General features: G+C 41.7%; 1 protein-coding gene across 2 annotated transcripts; it reads left to right on the top strand.

Annotated features, from left to right (window-relative positions):
* The first annotated feature begins 4,326 nt into the window (after window positions 1-4,326).
* On the top strand, window positions 4,327-15,356 carry METTL2A (methyltransferase like 2A). Of its 2 annotated transcripts, XM_040245068.1 has the most exons (9): window positions 4,327-4,461; window positions 4,667-4,758; window positions 6,620-6,975; window positions 8,060-8,109; window positions 8,449-8,509; window positions 10,232-10,371; window positions 12,208-12,314; window positions 13,656-13,721; window positions 14,583-15,356. In XM_040245068.1, exons 1-9 carry the CDS (start codon window positions 4,352-4,354, stop codon window positions 14,735-14,737), a joined length of 1,137 nt encoding a protein of 378 aa, XP_040101002.1. In that variant the 5' UTR covers window positions 4,327-4,351; the 3' UTR covers window positions 14,738-15,356. The 2 variants fall into 2 exon arrangements, with proteins under 2 accessions (XP_040101002.1, XP_040101004.1); XM_040245070.1 differs by lacking the exon at window positions 14,583-15,356 and having other exon boundaries at window positions 12,568-13,721.
* The last annotated feature ends 1,710 nt before the right edge of the window (window positions 15,357-17,066 follow it).

Raw genomic sequence — 17,066 nt, 5'->3', positions numbered from 1 at the left:
GCAATGGCACTCCACTCCAGCACTTTTGCCTGGAAAATCCTATGGACAGAGGAGCCTGGTGGGCTGCAGTCCGTGGGGTCTCGAAGAGTCAGACACGACTGAGTGACTTCACTTTCACTTTTTACTTTCATGTATTGGAGAAGGAAATGGCAACCCACTCAAGTGTTCTTGCCTGGAGAATCCCAGGGACTGGGGGAGCCTGGTGGGCTGCCGTCTATAGAATCACACAGAGTCGGACACGACTGAAGCGACTTAGAAGCAGCAGCAGCAGCAGCAGCAGCAGCAGATGCCTTGGGGTGACTTCTCTAGCAACCAGCTGCACTCTGCTGCCCCCACCTGGGGCACCTCAAAGCTGCCTGGGCCTCAGCAGGAAGGATAAAAGCAAAGATGGTACTTAACACAGGGCTGCTCTCTGACCTCCTAACAGCCCTCTCAACAATAAGCATCTGAGTTTATGTGACTTAAGTGGCATTATTTTTATTTTTTTATTGTTTGTGAAAGAGGCCAGAAGCAACAGAAGAGAATGACCGTTCAGTTTCAGGGAACAATTTTGCAGTCCCCCAGGAAACCTTGATTAGATATGGGTTTTCCTAAGGATCCTAATCCTGATCCCCTGGATTACTCTGAAAAACAACTGATCTCACACCCTCTTTCTTGGTGAGGGGTTGCAATTTTTTATTGTGGAAAAATATAAACATCATAACATTTATTATTTTAACATTTAAGTGTATATAATCTATTACTTTTCTCTTTTCTAAAAAAAGGAAAATACATGTTCCACACTGATGGAGACAGTGGCTTATAATGTAAAATTATAACATGCCAGGAACAAGTAATAAAGATAGTGAAGGCTCCCAAAACTGTTCAATGAAATAAGCCTGAAGTAATTTTGTGTTACCTTGAATATTCAAAACTGTCTAAAAATATTTGCCATTCTTTATAATTTTTATGATTGGGACAAAAATAAATAACATTTTCTATCCAAAAAACAAAATTCACAGTTTGACAGGAGTTTTTTTTTTTTTTTTGCTATGGCTGTGTAAGTATAATAGGAAAACCTAAGAGATTTCATTTGGGTGCCAAAATATTAGAATTCCTGGGATATTTCCTTGGGTCAATGGGCTAACAGGACAGAATATTTTTAAGTAGATCTGTCCTGGAAAATCTAGGATACATTCTATTAAAATTATTCTTAACAGAAAAACATTCTATTAAATTATCACACACTGTTGACAACAGCATAAGCTGGCCTCTCTTTGATGGAATGCAATATAGCAACAGGTACTCAGCCAGTTCACCAGTTATTTCCTGAGTTGCATACTGTGTGCTGGATCCTGTTCTCAGACCTAGATATGTAACCGTGAGCAGACAGATAAAATGCTCTGACCAAAGACTGAGGGCAGGAGAAGGGGGCGACAGAGGATGAGATGGTTAGATAGCATCACCAAATCAATGGATGTGAGTCTGAGCAACTCCAGGAGATAGCAAAGGACAGGAAAGCCTGGCATGCTGCAGTCCATAGGGTCACAAAGAGTCAGACATGACTTAGTAACTAAACAACACAGAGCTTCGTAACAGAGCTAATTTTAACCATTGACTCAGCACTTCCACTTCTAGAAATTAATCCTAAAGAAATAATAATGAATGTACAAAATGATTTAGTTATAAGGATTTTTCTTATGGTGAATTTTTAGTAGTAAGAAACAAAGTAGCCTAATTGTCTGATACATCATGGTATAACTATCCAAAACAATACCAGGGTCATTAAAATGATGTTGCAAAAGATACTTCAAATAAAAGAATAATATTCACAATTGCAAAGCTCCTAAAAGGAATGAAAGAACTTTATGGAGTTGTTCTAAAAATTATGATTGAACCCAGGTCTCCAGCATTGTAGGCAGACTCTACTGTGTTAGCCACCAGGGAAGCCCCTAACTATGATGGTGTTGCACAAATATATAGTTTTATGAAAACTCATCAACCTGTACATTTTAAATGGATGAATTTAATTGTATGTCAATTTTACCTCAGTGAAGCTGTAAAAAAGCAGGGAGGGGCACAAAGTAGTTTGTTCTAAAACTATTTAACTTAAAAATTATTTCTATAAACAAGAAACACTGGAAGGATATACATCAAAGTGTCTAATGTGCTAAACTAAGGGTGGGGTATATTTTCTTTTCTTCTTTTGCCTTATATATATCTTATAAATGTTCTACAGTAACCTTATATTTATTTTCAATAAGGAAAAAAAATCACAAAAGCTGTTTTAGATTTGACATTGTTAAACCAACAATATATAGGACCTGCTACAAAGGCTGTCCAGGGTCGATGAAACGTTAAAAGAGAGCAAATTAGGACAGTAGGCTCCCTTCACTAGTCTTCAGTTCCAGAGCACATGCTTACACAGCCCAAAACTTTCCACTGATTGGAACTGAAAGAAAAGCCTGAAACAATTAACTACCTCAGTCCAGGGTTAACACTCAAGGCCATAATCCAGAATGAAATTTCTCAATCTTTCCCTGCTTTGAACCCCTGCCACCCACTGAGCTGGGAGAATTTTCATTATTCACCAGCAGAGGGACCCTTAGCTCCTCTGAAAGGTAGTTCTTGCTGACTCTACAGCCTGATACCATGAAGGACTCACAGATGTCGTCCAAATTCCTTCTGAAATATTATTGTAGGTGCTTCAAAAGATGGAGAAAAATGAGTTTTACAGGCCAACCAAAGGTAATTGTATAAAAGTTAAGATTAGGATACTTTGTCACATCTTAACGAAAGGCCCAACTTGCTTGACACTTTAAATGACTCTAATTGGAGCTAATATAGCAAGTAAGTTCAAGTGAAGACAGTGTGAACTATCTGGAAGAAAATATGCAATAGGACTGTTGACCGGCACCACAAATCTTTCGGTGGGGAGAGAGAAAAAAAAAGAAACCTGTAGATGACAGAACAAGATAGCAAGAGTAAATATGAACCAACCACCTTATCTACACAACTGACCTTGAGAACAGATAGAAATTCTTGTACTTGCTTTTTGGAAAGGAGCTTTTGTTCAAAATGTTTCAAAAGACCATGAGAATAGCAAAACAATATTGTTTCCAAATAAACTACAAGTTCTTTACTATCATCTTTTTTATTCACTCTTGTATTTTCCTTTGTGATTTAGGGTTTGTTTCCTTTTTTTTTTTTCTGGAGGGAAAGTTATAGAATCATCGCTCCCTTTGGTTTTGCCAATGGAAAGAGTTGGGTTTCCCTGGTGGCTCAGTTGGTAAAGAATCCTCCTGCAATGCAGACTCAGGTTCAATCCGTGGGTGGGGAAGATCCCCTGGAAAAGGGAATGGCTACCCACTCCAGTATTCTTACCTGGAAAATCCCACTGACAGAAGAGCCTGGTGGGCTACAGCCCATGTGGTTGCAAAAGAGTGAGACACGACTTAGCGACTAAACCACCACCACCACCATGGAAAGATTCAGCAATAAGCTATCACTGGTTACCAGTGTGTTAAACCTAGAACTATATTACTTAAATAACGAATCCCTTCTCTTCTTCCAAATGGTAGTCATCCCTCTTCTGGAAATCTTCTCAATTAACTTTATATTATATTGACAGCATACTTCCTTCTTTTGTAAGTTTGTAGCAATTATCGAAACAAATGTAAGGCTGGAAATGTATTAATATAACTATATATGTGTATGTATTACAATTCTGATTGTGCAAATAAGCTTTCATGTGGATAATTCAAAAAGGTGGTGGGGTTATAGTTTTAAACTTGTCCTTGGATATTTGATTTGACAGTTAAACTTCGTGTTCTCGAAATTCATTTCATATCCTTCTCCAGAAAAACAGTGTGGATATCAACACCACACACACACACACACACAACATACACTTTTTTTCTTTCCTTTTTCACACTGTGAAAAGCTGGAAAACTGCCCTATTTCCTCGCCCTGCTTGCTATTTTTCTCAATTATTTTGGCCACTGCTCTACAGTAAAGCTAGGTAATTATCTAATTATTAAAGTGATTCAAAATTTTTCGTCTTACAACATAAGAGAAACTGGGGACCTGTTAGAGCATCCTAGAATTAAAAGGAGGCTCAAGTGGAACGTCTACCACTTTCTGGCCCGCCTGTTGAAGGACTAAAGACTCTGGGGCGAAAACCCGCTGACTGTCCTTCCCAAATAGCTCCTTCCCACCAGGCAGAGTCCGAACGCCACCGCAACGGGAGACTTCATGACTGCCCCACCCGGCCTCCGTGTTTTCCCGCCCAGACCCTGCGATTTCCGAAAGGGGTGTGGCCTGCAGAGCGTTCGTGCGTGAGGGGAAAGTAGGTGTTTCCGGTTCCGGTGTCATGGACGGCTCCTTCCCTGAAGGCGGTCCTGCTGCAGTCTGCGGGAAGAGGCAGCAGTTCGGGAGCCGGTTTCTGAGCGACCCCTCTCGCGTCTTTCACCACAATGCCTGGTAAGTGCCCTACCCTTCGCCCGGCCTGCTGTTCGCCCTCAGTCCCAGCGCCGCAGAGCACTCTGAGAAGGCCTTGACCGCCGACCAGAGTCTTGCGGGCCTACTCTTGGCACTCTCCTCCCACGGAAGAGGCGCTGCGGGGCCAGCGACTCCCTGCCCGCGGCGAAAACCTGAGGCGCCTAAGCTGCCCGTTTCATTTCCCCAGGGACAACGTGGAGTGGTCGGAGGAGCAGGCCGCAGAGGCAGAGAGGAAAGTCCAGGAGAACAGCACTCAGCGGGTGTGCCAGGAGAAGCAAGGTGCGCCCAGGTGGACCCTCAGTGGTATTGACAGCCTGCGTACTGCTGGACATGCTCTCTGGAGAGGCCAGAGAACCGAGGCCTTTACCGAGTCTTTGTTACTGGTCTGATACAGAACTCTGGGATAGAACGAGAAGGGGAGGTGTTGGGCAAGGCTGGGAAAGGGCTGTGCCTTGACATCTTGTTAGGGCATAAAGGGTGTTTTGGTTTTGCTTTTTTGTTTGGAAGAGGATAACTGTATCTCGATAGCGTTTTCTAGTGACTTAAGTGTTTAATTGGTGGCTCAGACGGTAAAGCGTCTGCCTACAATGCAGGAGACCCGGGTTCAATCCTTGGGGAGGGAAGATATCCTGGAGAAGGAAATGGCAACCCACTCCAATATTCTTGCCTGGAAAATCCCATGGATGATGGAACCTGGTAGGCTACAGTCCATGGGGTCGCAAAGAGTCGGACACGACTGAGCAGCTTCACTAAGTCTTTAATTATGTTGACTAGACCCATATCAATATGACTGACCTGTGGCAACATGATTGTCTTAGAGAATATTCTTTCTACATCATTACATTTTGCCCGAGGAGATATTGCCATTACAGCTGGATTCAAGTGGTTAGATTCTAAATAATGGGGGGTGAGGGGTGGCTGGCTAACAAATCGTGAGTTATGTGTCTTTTCCTTGTGTGGTGGCTATGAGGTGGTAAGGCTTCTGCAAAGGAAAGATGGATGAATCAGAGTGGAAATAAGTCTGGCCAAAGAAAAAGAAGCCTCTTCTGAAGAGGTGGATGATTTCACTGAAAAATACTCCTAGTTAGTAAAACTAGGACTGGTTGGGCCTGTGTTCTAAGTGACAGTTGAAGGTGGCACTAGAAATTGCAGAGTAGTACCCACAGAAATATTTCTGAACAAGTAGAAGAGTCCAGTTATGAAATATTAACCTTACATAGTTTGACAAAGACTACATCAAAGCAAATTAAGGTTGAGAGGGATTTTGGAAATCATATAGTCCAATATCCTCTTTTTACAGTTAAAGAAACTTGGACTTCAGGACATTAAGTGCCTTGCCCAGAGGTAAGCAGTTTAGTTAGTAGTGGTAGAATTGAGATCCAGTTTCTTAGGTTTTCATTCTTCTACTACACTAGTCAAGGCCCTGTATTGGCAAGGAGCAGAAAGCTAAAATATAGTTATAAGCCAGTGTTATCTCAAAAATAAAAAGTAAAACTGAAATCTAGGACTGCCTTGATCAACTTGAATAACACAGGTTTCTTTTAAATAGTCCATACTTTAGTCTATCCTGTCCTCTATCATCAGATCTTTTCTCATTGGAACACTTTTCCTCTTGTCATCATTTTCTGTTTCCATGCTTGGTATCTTGGAACCACAGACACAGGAATATAATGTAAAGAAGATACAGTATCATACCTGTATTATAACCATTGACTTCACATGGGGAATAACTGAAGAACCTGGGACATTTAGCTTGTAAAAGAGATTTTAGAAAGGGAAATAATGGCCCTCAAATATGAGAGAGTTGTTCTGTATGAGAGATAGTAGGACCTTTTGACCAGAAATGATTAGACAGGTTTTTTGCTTAATATTAGGATTTTCTAATAGTTAAGAGCCATCTAAAGATGTGGGGGGAGAATTGATAGGTAGTAAGTTTTCTGGCAGAAGTTGAACTCCCTGGAAGGACAAGATAGAGAGCAAAGTCAAGTGTGATAGGACCAAATGACCACCAGCTCTGAGACTGAGGCTCTACTTGAGTATAACTTTTCGTATAAAATTTGGTGAAGCAGGGTGATAATTTATATTGTATATAAATAAAACTGAGAGATGGTTCTTAAAATTCTTTCTTAAATATTTACAGCTGATTATGAGGTCAATGCCAACAAATATTGGAACAACTTCTACAAAATCCATGAAAATGGGTTTTTCAAGGATAGACATTGGCTTTTTACTGAATTCCCAGAGCTGGCACCTAGCCAAAATCACTTGACGAATTTGCTCTCAGAGAATAAGAAGAATGAAGTATATGAATACTATAGAAGCGATGAGGATGGATCTGATTTAACAGTAGAAGAACAGCACAGTTGTTCTTCTGTAAGCCTTGGAGATAAGACACGGTCACTTCTTATGGAAGAGAGTGTAACTCAGAAACTCCATCACCTGGAAATCTGTGCTAATGAATTTCCTGGATCCTCCGCCACCTACCGAATACTCGAGGTAACTTCCCTTTATTGTCTTGGCAGTGGGGTTAGTGAGGCTGTCTTACGCACAAACTGTGGCAATAGAGAGGCTGAGCCCCAAAGTAACTTCTGATGATGAAGCTGACTAGACTTACCTCCTTTATGTTGGCCTGGAATCACCTGCATTTTTATGCTGTTGAAATGTCCTAGATGCAGACCAGATGCCCTGGTCATGACAAACAAAGATAGATCACCTGAGGTGCTACCTGGGAACATTATATTCTGTCCAGAAGTTGTAGTGTCCTGCTAACCCTGCCATCTAGTAGAGAGTCTTGGGTCAGAAGACAGCTTCTGTTACTTCTGATACAGTTATGAGATGGAGAGGTTAGTTAGGATGGTGCCTGCTTTTCAGGTGTGGGAGATTTCTTGTCTTCTCAGTTTGGATGTGTGGTAGAGGCTCGGCTAGACCTGAAAAAGAAAAGTGTGCAGGGTAACGTGAATATTCACAAAAGTGACCACACACGCCACCAGAAGCTGATTAGTTTTGGGACTGAGTCCTCTCGCATGACTTTGTGTTGGTCCCTGATCCTCCCCAAGTGGAATGGGACTTTCGCCTGGTAGTTATTACTGGGGTTAATTGAGATAATGTCTATATAATGGCTGAGGAGAGTGTCTGACACATAGTATGCTCTGAGTAAATGGTGCTGTTTTCATTATTACCACACCCAGCACTGAACTTAGGACAGTGTTGCCATGGTTGCCCTCATGACTTTTTCAATCCAGTCTACTAGAAACATTTTTCCAGTAATGGTATAGTGGAGCTCAGTAAGAAAATACTCTGTTTACAGGACCATTTGCCCAAACTCAGAAAGTAAAAGCAGCCCATGCTCTTTTTCCCAGACCAGGTCCCATCTTGCTGAGAAAAGCCCATATTCTCGTCTACTGTGGCTACCTCTTTAAGGGTTCCTGAGGTCACGGGCAGGGAATGTCATGATTAGCTCTAGTCACTACACCTTTCCTAATACAGTAAGACAAATTGTCTATTGTTGATTATTTATTTACTTTAGGGAATTCTTTGGGAATTCTGTGATTAATAGTTCATTTCTGATTTCTGTCTACAGGTTGGTTGTGGTGTGGGAAACACAGTCTTCCCAATTCTACAAACTAACAAGTAAGGTTTGTTGTAAAATCTAACAGCACGTCAGCAAAGAAAAAAGTGATGCATTGTTGTTTCTTGGAACTCTTTAGTATAATCGAATGGTAACAGCAATTACTGGGAGCTGTGGGTTACAGGAGATTAGATGTCTACATTATCCAGTTATGGATTGTTTTGACTTAATTGACTTATAAGTTATCTTTGTCATCAGGGAAAGTAGTGAGTGTTAAACCTGTTACTTTGTTAACATGTGGTGCCTTTGATATTTTAACTCTGCTGCATAGTATAGAGAATAGACATAATCCAGTTTGTAATCTAATGCCTCTGCTGTGGTTTTTTTCCTGCCCATTTCAGTGACCCAAGCCTGTTTGTTTACTGTTGTGATTTTTCTTCCACAGCTGTAGAACTGGTCCAGGTAAGTCCAGTGCTCCTATCAGTAATTTTCACTGACTTAAGGGGAAAGGGGCCTCATAAAAATCAAGGTCTCTAACTATTTGCTTATTGTGCTGTGGTCTGCAATAGCCTGGAGTAGAGTAATTGGCTAAACGTGATGATGGAACCTGGTGCTTTCCTGCTGTGGAACTTTGGGCAGGTCTCTTGACCTTCCTAAAGTCATGTTTTAAGGATTGAAATGAAATGATTGTTTCATTTAGGATTGAGTTACAAGTTACAGAAACTTGTAGACAAGTGCAGCTAATTAAAGGGAATGTCATAGATCTCAAGGGCATATGGTGTAGCCAGGACTAAAACTCAGCCCTGACAAAGTATCAGGTACCAAAGGCATACTGGTGAGATGCTGCCACCCCCTTCTTTTGTCACAGCGCCTCCCTCAAGGTCATGGTGTTTTCCCTCTCATTGCCCGTTTGCCTTTTGCTTGCTTTTTTCCTTTGCAGCCCAATTTTCTCTGATAGGTTTTTCCTGGTTTTATACATGGCTCAATATACTTGCGCCTCTCAGTCCCTTATAAGTCTCCCCTCTTCAAGTATTCCCAGAACCTCACCTGAATGACAGTGTCTTGATTCCAGAGTCCCCAGAAAATCTGATTGATTCAGCTTAGCTGACTGTCTACTTGCCCTGTTAATTAGCTGTGACCAGTGAGGAACATGGAGAAGGCAATGGCACCCCACTCCAGTACTCTTGCCTGGAAAATCCCATGGACGGAGGAGCCTGGTGGGCTGCAGTCCTTGGGGTCTCGAAGAGTTGGACGCGACTGAGTGACATCACTTTCACTTTTCACTTTCATGCATTGGAGAAGGAAATGGCAACCCACTCCAGTTTTCTTGCCTGGAGAATCCCAGGGACAGAGGAGCCTGGTGGGCTGCCATCTATGGGGTTGCACAGAGTCGGACACGACTGAAGTGACTTTAGCAGCAGCAGCAGTGAGACACAAAATCACAGTTTTGGATAAGAGAGATATAGATAGGGAAGTTACCCTGAATGTATGTTACAATCATGTAGGATGCTCCTGTGATGCATAGGAGCTCAGGGATCAGCAATATTGCTGGTTGGCTTTTGTGTGTGTGTGTCTTGCCACTCAACTTGCGGAGTCTTAAGTTTCACGACCAGGGATCAAACCTGAGTCCCTGGCAGTATAAGTGCCGAGTTCTAACCACTGGACCGCCAGGGAATTTCTGATTCTGACACTGTTCTTAAGGGCCGATGCCAGATGAATAGTGAGACTTTTTAAAATTAGTTTAGTGATAATAAATTGTAGGTTAAGTCTTCCACATCTGGAGAGAGAGATTTTCCTGGAGAATCTATGATCTGTGTAATATGTTGTAGTGGGAGTTGCTTTAAATCATGCTTTTTCAATATGTTTTGTTTTCCTACTTATGAGGTTTCTCTTTGCCCTTTTGGTCACTTACCTTCCTCATTTTTTTCCAGTCCTCGGATCTGACTCCTAATGAGAATAAAGACTAGAAGTAAAGGAGTCAGGAATGTACCGTTTTAAACACACAAGTTGGATTTCACAGGCTCCTAGAGTTCTTCCTGGTTATTACCCTAAGAGTAACAGTGTTTGCTGTGATGACAAGAGCTATCTCCCTCAGTGGGAAGCAGCAGGGATTATGTTTAAAGCAAGATGGTTTTTCTTGAGGCTATATGAACATTTTCTAACCTCTCTTCCATCTGTCTGCAGACAAATTCAGCATATGACCCTTCTCGGTGTTTTGCCTTTGTTCATGATCTGTGTGATGAAGATAAGAGTTACCCAATGCCTGAGAATAGTCTTGATGTCATCATCCTTATATTTGTTCTCTCAGCAATCATTCCAGACAAGTAAGTTTTAAGTCCCTTAACCAGTAGCTTAGCAAAAACAAAGCTTTGATCGGGGACCTTGATCTCAGAGTTGGAACCTTAATAAAAATGATTTTATTAATGTTCTGATAGACAGGAAGAAGCTGTTTCGTTCTAAGCGATAGAAGCTTGTCAACCACTTTTCTAAGTTTGTCTTGGAGTCCACGTTGGACTCCAAGCATCTAAACCTCTGCCTGTTGACTGCAGTGGTCGGTTCTTATGAAAATGGTTTAACATCTCCAAAGAATGAGGGAGCCATCTTAGTGGGTATGTGGAGAAATTTCCTGTTGATGATCACATAGCATGATGTATTAGAACTGTGAATGCCACAGCTATCCAAGAACATCCCATTATTGGCTTTTTAAATGCTTTAAATAAACCAGGCTTATTAACAGCACAAAATATACAGTGAAACTTAACTCATCAAGTGTTCTCTGATATTTAAGTTCTTTGGAAAACTTCTCTAGTAAGGAGAATTCCATAAAATCAAGATTAAAGGAAAGTGGATTGGTTTACCTTAAAACATACCATTAAAGGCTCCTGAACATAGGCAGCCACTCATCCCAATGAGGTTGAAATATTGTCTCGAGGAGGCGGCATCAGTCGGGGTGCTTTGTGGGGTGGGGTGTGATTGACTTTCTCTAGCCCACATTTCCTCTAGGATAGCACTGTGTCACTTGACCTGATAGGAATATTGTGAGCATGAAATAAGGGCGGTGGAAGACAGCCCAAACAGCCTGGCACGGTTTTAAACATTAATTACAGAAGCATACATGCTGTAAACTTTATGTAGTTTCATTTCTTTGTATATTGGCTGTGCTGGGTCTTCGTTGCTGCTCGCACTTCTCTCAGTTTCACAGAGCAGGGACTACTCTGTAGTTGCAGTATACGGGCTTCTAATTGCAGTGACTTCTCTTGTTGGAGAGCATGGGTTCTAGAGCACAGGCTCAATAGTTGAGGCGCATAGGCTTGGATGCTTTGCGGCATGTGGGATCTTCCCAAACCAGGGATCAAACCCATGTCTCTTGCGCTGGCAGGTGGATTCTTTACTGCTGAGCCACCACGGAAACCACTGAGTTTTAAACTGACATGGACTGAAACAAAACATTAAAATTAAAAACATCATTCAAAAGAAATTTGTTATTCAGTATTTAATTAGACTTTCATGTGGTTTTTGTAAGTTCAAAGCGTTTCTACTTCTTCAGTAGTTAAAGCTGAAACCTACACTGAGACTCTATATATGGAAAATGCAGTCGGAAGTGTAGAGCACTCTGCCTAGAGTACTCATTTGCATACAGACTATGTCACCTTGTAAAGTTCTTGAGATTCAGTCTTCATGTAACAGATGGAAAGAGACAGGCTGTATTCAGAGATCTTGAGCGTAGTGGGCAGGTAGGTGGGTCAACTAGCAGTCTCCTCACTGGGTGGTCAGGGGTCCATTCAGAGATCCATGGGAGCCCAGTGTGAGGATGGCTTCCCCCTGAGGAGTGGGAAGTGAGCCACGCAGAGAGCATGTAACTTCCCCCACAGTGGATCCCTACTGAAGGAGCAGCCCTCTTCATACTGAAGGCAGTGGATAGAAGCCACGGTTTTAAGCAGACAGCAGAAGGTACGTACATTAGAGGTTTGGGCTTGAGCTCAGGTTATAACTGAAACAAGAGCATAGGAGCTAAGATTTCAGGGCTGATGTGTCAGTGTAGGCTTTTCCAAATAACGCTACAGAGAAAAGGGACCTGTTCTTTTTTTTGCGGGGGGGGGCTGTTAGGAGGGGACTCTGTTCTTAAAGAGATCTGATGTTCGTTCCCTGCTGCCCTTCAGGATGCAGAATGCTATCAACAGGCTGAGCAGGCTTCTGAAGCCCGGGGGGATAATGCTTCTGCGAGATTATGGCCGCTATGACATGGCTCAGCTTCGGTTTAAAAAAGGTATTTTTTCCCACTGTAATCAAAATAATGGCTTTGCCATCAGAATAGTCTCACAAATTAGTGGAGTAAAATAGAGACTCTTGAATTATATTGCTCCATACAGAGAGCCATTTAATACATGATAAGAGTGGTATGTTTTAAGTGTGATATGGCAAAAGATGCCATTGAAAAGTTAAAAGACAAATGACAGATTGAGGACAAATATTTCAGTTAGTAGAACAGTAAAGACTTAATATCTATGCTGTTCAAATAGGACTGCTGGCAGATTGATAAGGGAAAAGATCAGTGACCCACCCGGAAAACAGATGAGAAGTGTTTTAGAGTTGATTTACTGAAGAACATATCCAAATGGCCGAAAACAAAACTTCAAGAAAATGGAAACAGCAATGAGATACCTATTGCTGGCTGACTCAGAGAGAGTGATGTTCCTCCATGAAAGGCAGAAATAGGAATGGTTGTAGCCTTTTTTTTTTAAAGCACCTTGGTGTTATCTGTTCAGTCCAACAATCCTTTGGAGATTTATTCAGGAACCAGCACATAGTATGTGTGTAATAAGCAAAACCGTGGAAACAAAATGACTGCCTCTGCATAGGGTAATGTGTGTTATCACATGGGGTGGACCCCATACCACTGGTCTTGTTGGGGGTGGACTTGGCTGTGTGACCAAGTGAGAAAAGCATTGTGCGGGTTGGTATTTTACACTTAATCCTGTGTTTAACAGTAGCTAGGGAAAATAAATAAGATTACTTTGACGTTCAAAAGGCATAGAAGGATTGATTACACATCAGGTTGTTAAACTGAGAAGGTCGGGGGCTTAGCAGCAGAAGGGGAAGTGTGTCCTTGATAAAAAACGGTTTGTATGGGATCCTATTTATGAGTGTGCATGTGGACACCGTGGAGAGACGTGCAAAAGGACAGTCACTGAAATGGGAATAGTGGCTGTCTCAGATTTCCTTAAACTCAGCTATATTCCTTGAATTTTTACTGTGTGTTTCTAAAGGGGCAGAAGGCCACTTAAAAGTTGCTTTTGTTTTTAAACAAAGTGTATGTGTTATTTATTTAATAGGGGAGGAAGGAAGAAAACAAGCTATTTTCATCCTGAAGCAGAACTGTAAAATAGGGGGCTGAGAATTACATGTGTTCACTGACACTGAAGTTTGATTATTCCCCTGGAGCTGCTCTTCTCCAAGAGAGACTGCAGATTCCTGCAAAGTACCAGAGTAGCTTAGAAAAGGATCTGTTCTCTGCCCAAGAAATTGATATCTTGATGCACATTTAATTGGCCATGAAATTCACAGAAGTGCTTTAAGTTTCTCTGGTCTTTACTACATCACTCTGCAGGTCAGTGTCTGTCTGAAAATTTCTATGTGAGAGGCGATGGCACCAGAGTGTACTTCTTCACACAAGGTACGACACAAAAGCACTTGTCTTTGTGCTGACAGCACCCCAGGACTAATTTCCATAGTCCTCCGTGTGCTTTCAGAAGTGACGTCATCTGGCCCCGCCTGCCTTTTGCAGCCTCTTCCCTGCCCTTCCCCACCCCTTAGCCTACCCCCAGCCACCTAGAACTACTCAATGTTCTCTCAGTAGGCTCAGCTTATATGAGCCTTTGGTCCCTGCCTTATTGTTCTGCTGCCTGCTCTTCCCCTCCATCACTTTGTCTAAAACAGGATACATGCTCATTTTGCAATGAAACTGCACTGTAGCTGTTTCAGCTTCGAAGCTGGGTTGTACCTTAGGTGCACCTGAGTTTAAGTGAACCCATTGCTCCCTGGGTTCCAGGTGTAACTCAGAGCTGCTTTCCTCTGCTGCTTGTCCTGCTGCCAGTTTTCACCTCCACCAGTGCCATATGAATACTTTGTCCCTGGGCCATCTTCAGGTCACATACTTCTCTGAGCCTTTAGTGAGTGATGAACCTGTCCCCTTAAAAAAAAAAAAAAATGGCTTTGACATAACATGTCAATTTGTGCATATGATTGTAAGATGTACGTAGAACCCTAGAAAATTCTTTCCCATCAGCTGACTCTTAGAAAGGCTTTACCGGTGCGTTCCAGGCCACCTTTCACACGTGGTTTGCCTTCCTCTGCCTAAACAAGGACTTGCTGCTACCAAGTCACTACTGCGATTGTAGCTAAACCATACTGCCCAAACCACTTAAAGTCTATGAGGCAGGACAGCAGTCTCACAGAGTACCATTTAGCATGGGGAGTGGTAGACACGGTGCTTTTTCTTCAGGGGAAAATAGATAAACATCTGTTTCCGAACTAGATGAACTGGACACCCTTTTCACTACTGCTGGACTGGAAAAGGTTCAGAACCTGGTGGATCGCCGGCTGCAAGTGAATCGAGGAAAACAACTGACAATGTACCGAGTTTGGATTCAGTGCAAGTATCGCAAGCCTCTTGTGTCTAGCACTGGCTGAGAGGCAGCACCACCTGCTGCTGACTCACAGGCTCATTGGGCTTTTTAGAAAGAACATTCACAAATGGTGTCTTGTTGTTATTGAACCATTCAAGAATTCAAAACAGATTTGAACCTGGGAAGAATTATTTTATATCAAGATTCTAACTGTTTTGCTTCGTATTTGTGAAGCCCTGTGATATACTTTTCTCAAGTTTTTTTCTTATGTGGAGATCTCAAAGAATCTTTCTTGCCATTTTGTAACTTAGTAATTGAAATGTTATTCATGGGAATCAGGAGTTTATATCCATGTGAAAGTATTATATGATAAAGTGCATGACTGAGTTGCATTAAATTATCTGAGGATTCAGATATATGGACTAAGCAATTGATGCATGGAAAGATAAATAAAAGTCTCACTCAGTGATCATCAAGGAGGCACGCTGGGAAGAACTGCCTGTCTTTGGATGTTTTCCTGACTCCGAAAAACAGCATCAATATAAGGTGCTCCTGTTAAGTATTTGGTTGTGGTCTCTGCTTAACCTTAGTGTCTTGGAATTTTAAGTACTGTTCTCCCCCCAACCCCTGCCCCCATCTTAAGTAACCTGTGTCTAAAAACATTAAAAAGATCTTCAGTTTTAGCAAATTGTCTTTTTTGTGTGTGTGTGCGCGCTCTTATATTTTTGATGCAAAAGAAATTGGATGAATTTTAGGCATTTCACTTCTGAATGTGATCCTTCCATCCTTTTAATGTGTTTGCTGCCCTCCTCCACCCACTTGATTTATTTTTTTCTTCTTTTTTAAAGAAAGTATTTATTTGGCTGCTCTGGGTCTTACTTGTGGCACACGGGATCTTCCATCTTCATTGCAGCATGTAGAATCTTTTTTAATTGCAACACATGGGATCTAGTTCCCTGACTAGGGATCAAACCCAGGCCCCCTTCAGTGGAAGCACAGTCTTAACCACCAGACCACCAGGGAATTCTGCCCTGAATCATTTTTAAAAGTTGCAGGATGATGTCCCAACACTACAGTGTATCTTATGTAATATTTTATTATGTGTAGTTCCTGTAACTGAAGATATTCTCTTATATCACCAAACATATCCATCAGAAGTAGAAATTAACATGGAAACACTGCCAGCCTCAGATAACCAAGTTTTCCCAATGGTCCCAATAATACCCTTTATCATCAAAAAAGAAAAAAGCCATTGTGTTGCATTTAGTAGTCATGTCTCAGTTTCCTTCAGCCTGGAACAATCCTTGAAGTTTGTTTTCATGACCTTGACACTTGAAGATTAAAGCCTTTGCAGAGTGCCCTCAACTTGGGTTTGTTGGTGCCTTCCTCATGATTTGGTTTTAGTTACGTATTGTTGGCAGGAATATCAGAAGTGTTGCTGTTGTGGTATGTGCTTTTGAAGTATCTTAAATTGTTGATATTAACTTCGATCACTTAATTGAGGTGGTGCCTAGTGGGTTTCTCCACTGAAAAGTTCCTAAGAAGTATTTTGTAAGTTAGTGCTTTGAAATTAAATATCCCATTCTGCTTTAAACTTTACCCCATTGTTTAAGCATCTGTTGCTGTTTCTTGGCTAAATTACTGTCATGATGGTAACCAGGTAGTGTGTTTGAATCCCACATCCTTCCTACACTTACTGGTTGGCACTCTGTGTAAGGAAGGCTTCCTTTTCTTTATTTGTTTACTTACAGATTCATGGGTTTCTGTTTTACTCAGTGCTTATTATACATTGCTGTCATTTTGATACTTTGTGATTTTTATGCTCATTGTCCCAGATTTGGCCACTGGGAGCCCTTTCATGTGTTTCTGTGAGCCTTTGTCATGCACAGAAAGGAAGCAAAGACTCCACTTTTTAAGGGGCAGAGCACAAGACAGGAGCTGGGAAGGTGGGATAAAAACTGTTCCTGTTGTAAATGCTTCGGAGATGCCGAAGGGGATCATTTAGTGTACCTAGTCTTCATTTCAAAGGATGAATGAACTACCACTCCAGCACTTCAAGCACAAGTTGTTCCAGGCTCATCCTGTACCTTTTCTCAGTCTGAACCAGCCTTGTCCCCCAAGGAGTTCTAGTTTCATTTAGAAGAGCAGGGTCTTTAGAAATCAAGCTAAGGGTGCTCATTGCTATTGGGTGCCTGTTCCCTGGCCCCCTCAGTGGGTGAAGCATAAGGATATATGTATATATACATACTTGAGTCTGTATTTCTCTACTTAAATATGTATTGAAAACCATCAGTTCAGAGGAATACCTTTGATTCCAGTCCAACACCACAGGATTTTGTCTCTGTACTTGTTCCCTTTTCAACAATCACCAATGCCCATAATCCTAAACATAA

This window comes from Oryx dammah, unplaced genomic scaffold, assembly GCF_014754425.2.
Source record: "Oryx dammah isolate SB20612 unplaced genomic scaffold, SCBI_Odam_1.1 HiC_scaffold_8, whole genome shotgun sequence".
In the NCBI taxonomy this organism is placed as follows: Eukaryota; Metazoa; Chordata; class Mammalia; order Artiodactyla; family Bovidae; genus Oryx; species Oryx dammah.
Note: the sequence above shows the minus strand (reverse complement) of the source record. Positions and strands in the feature narration are given on the sequence as shown.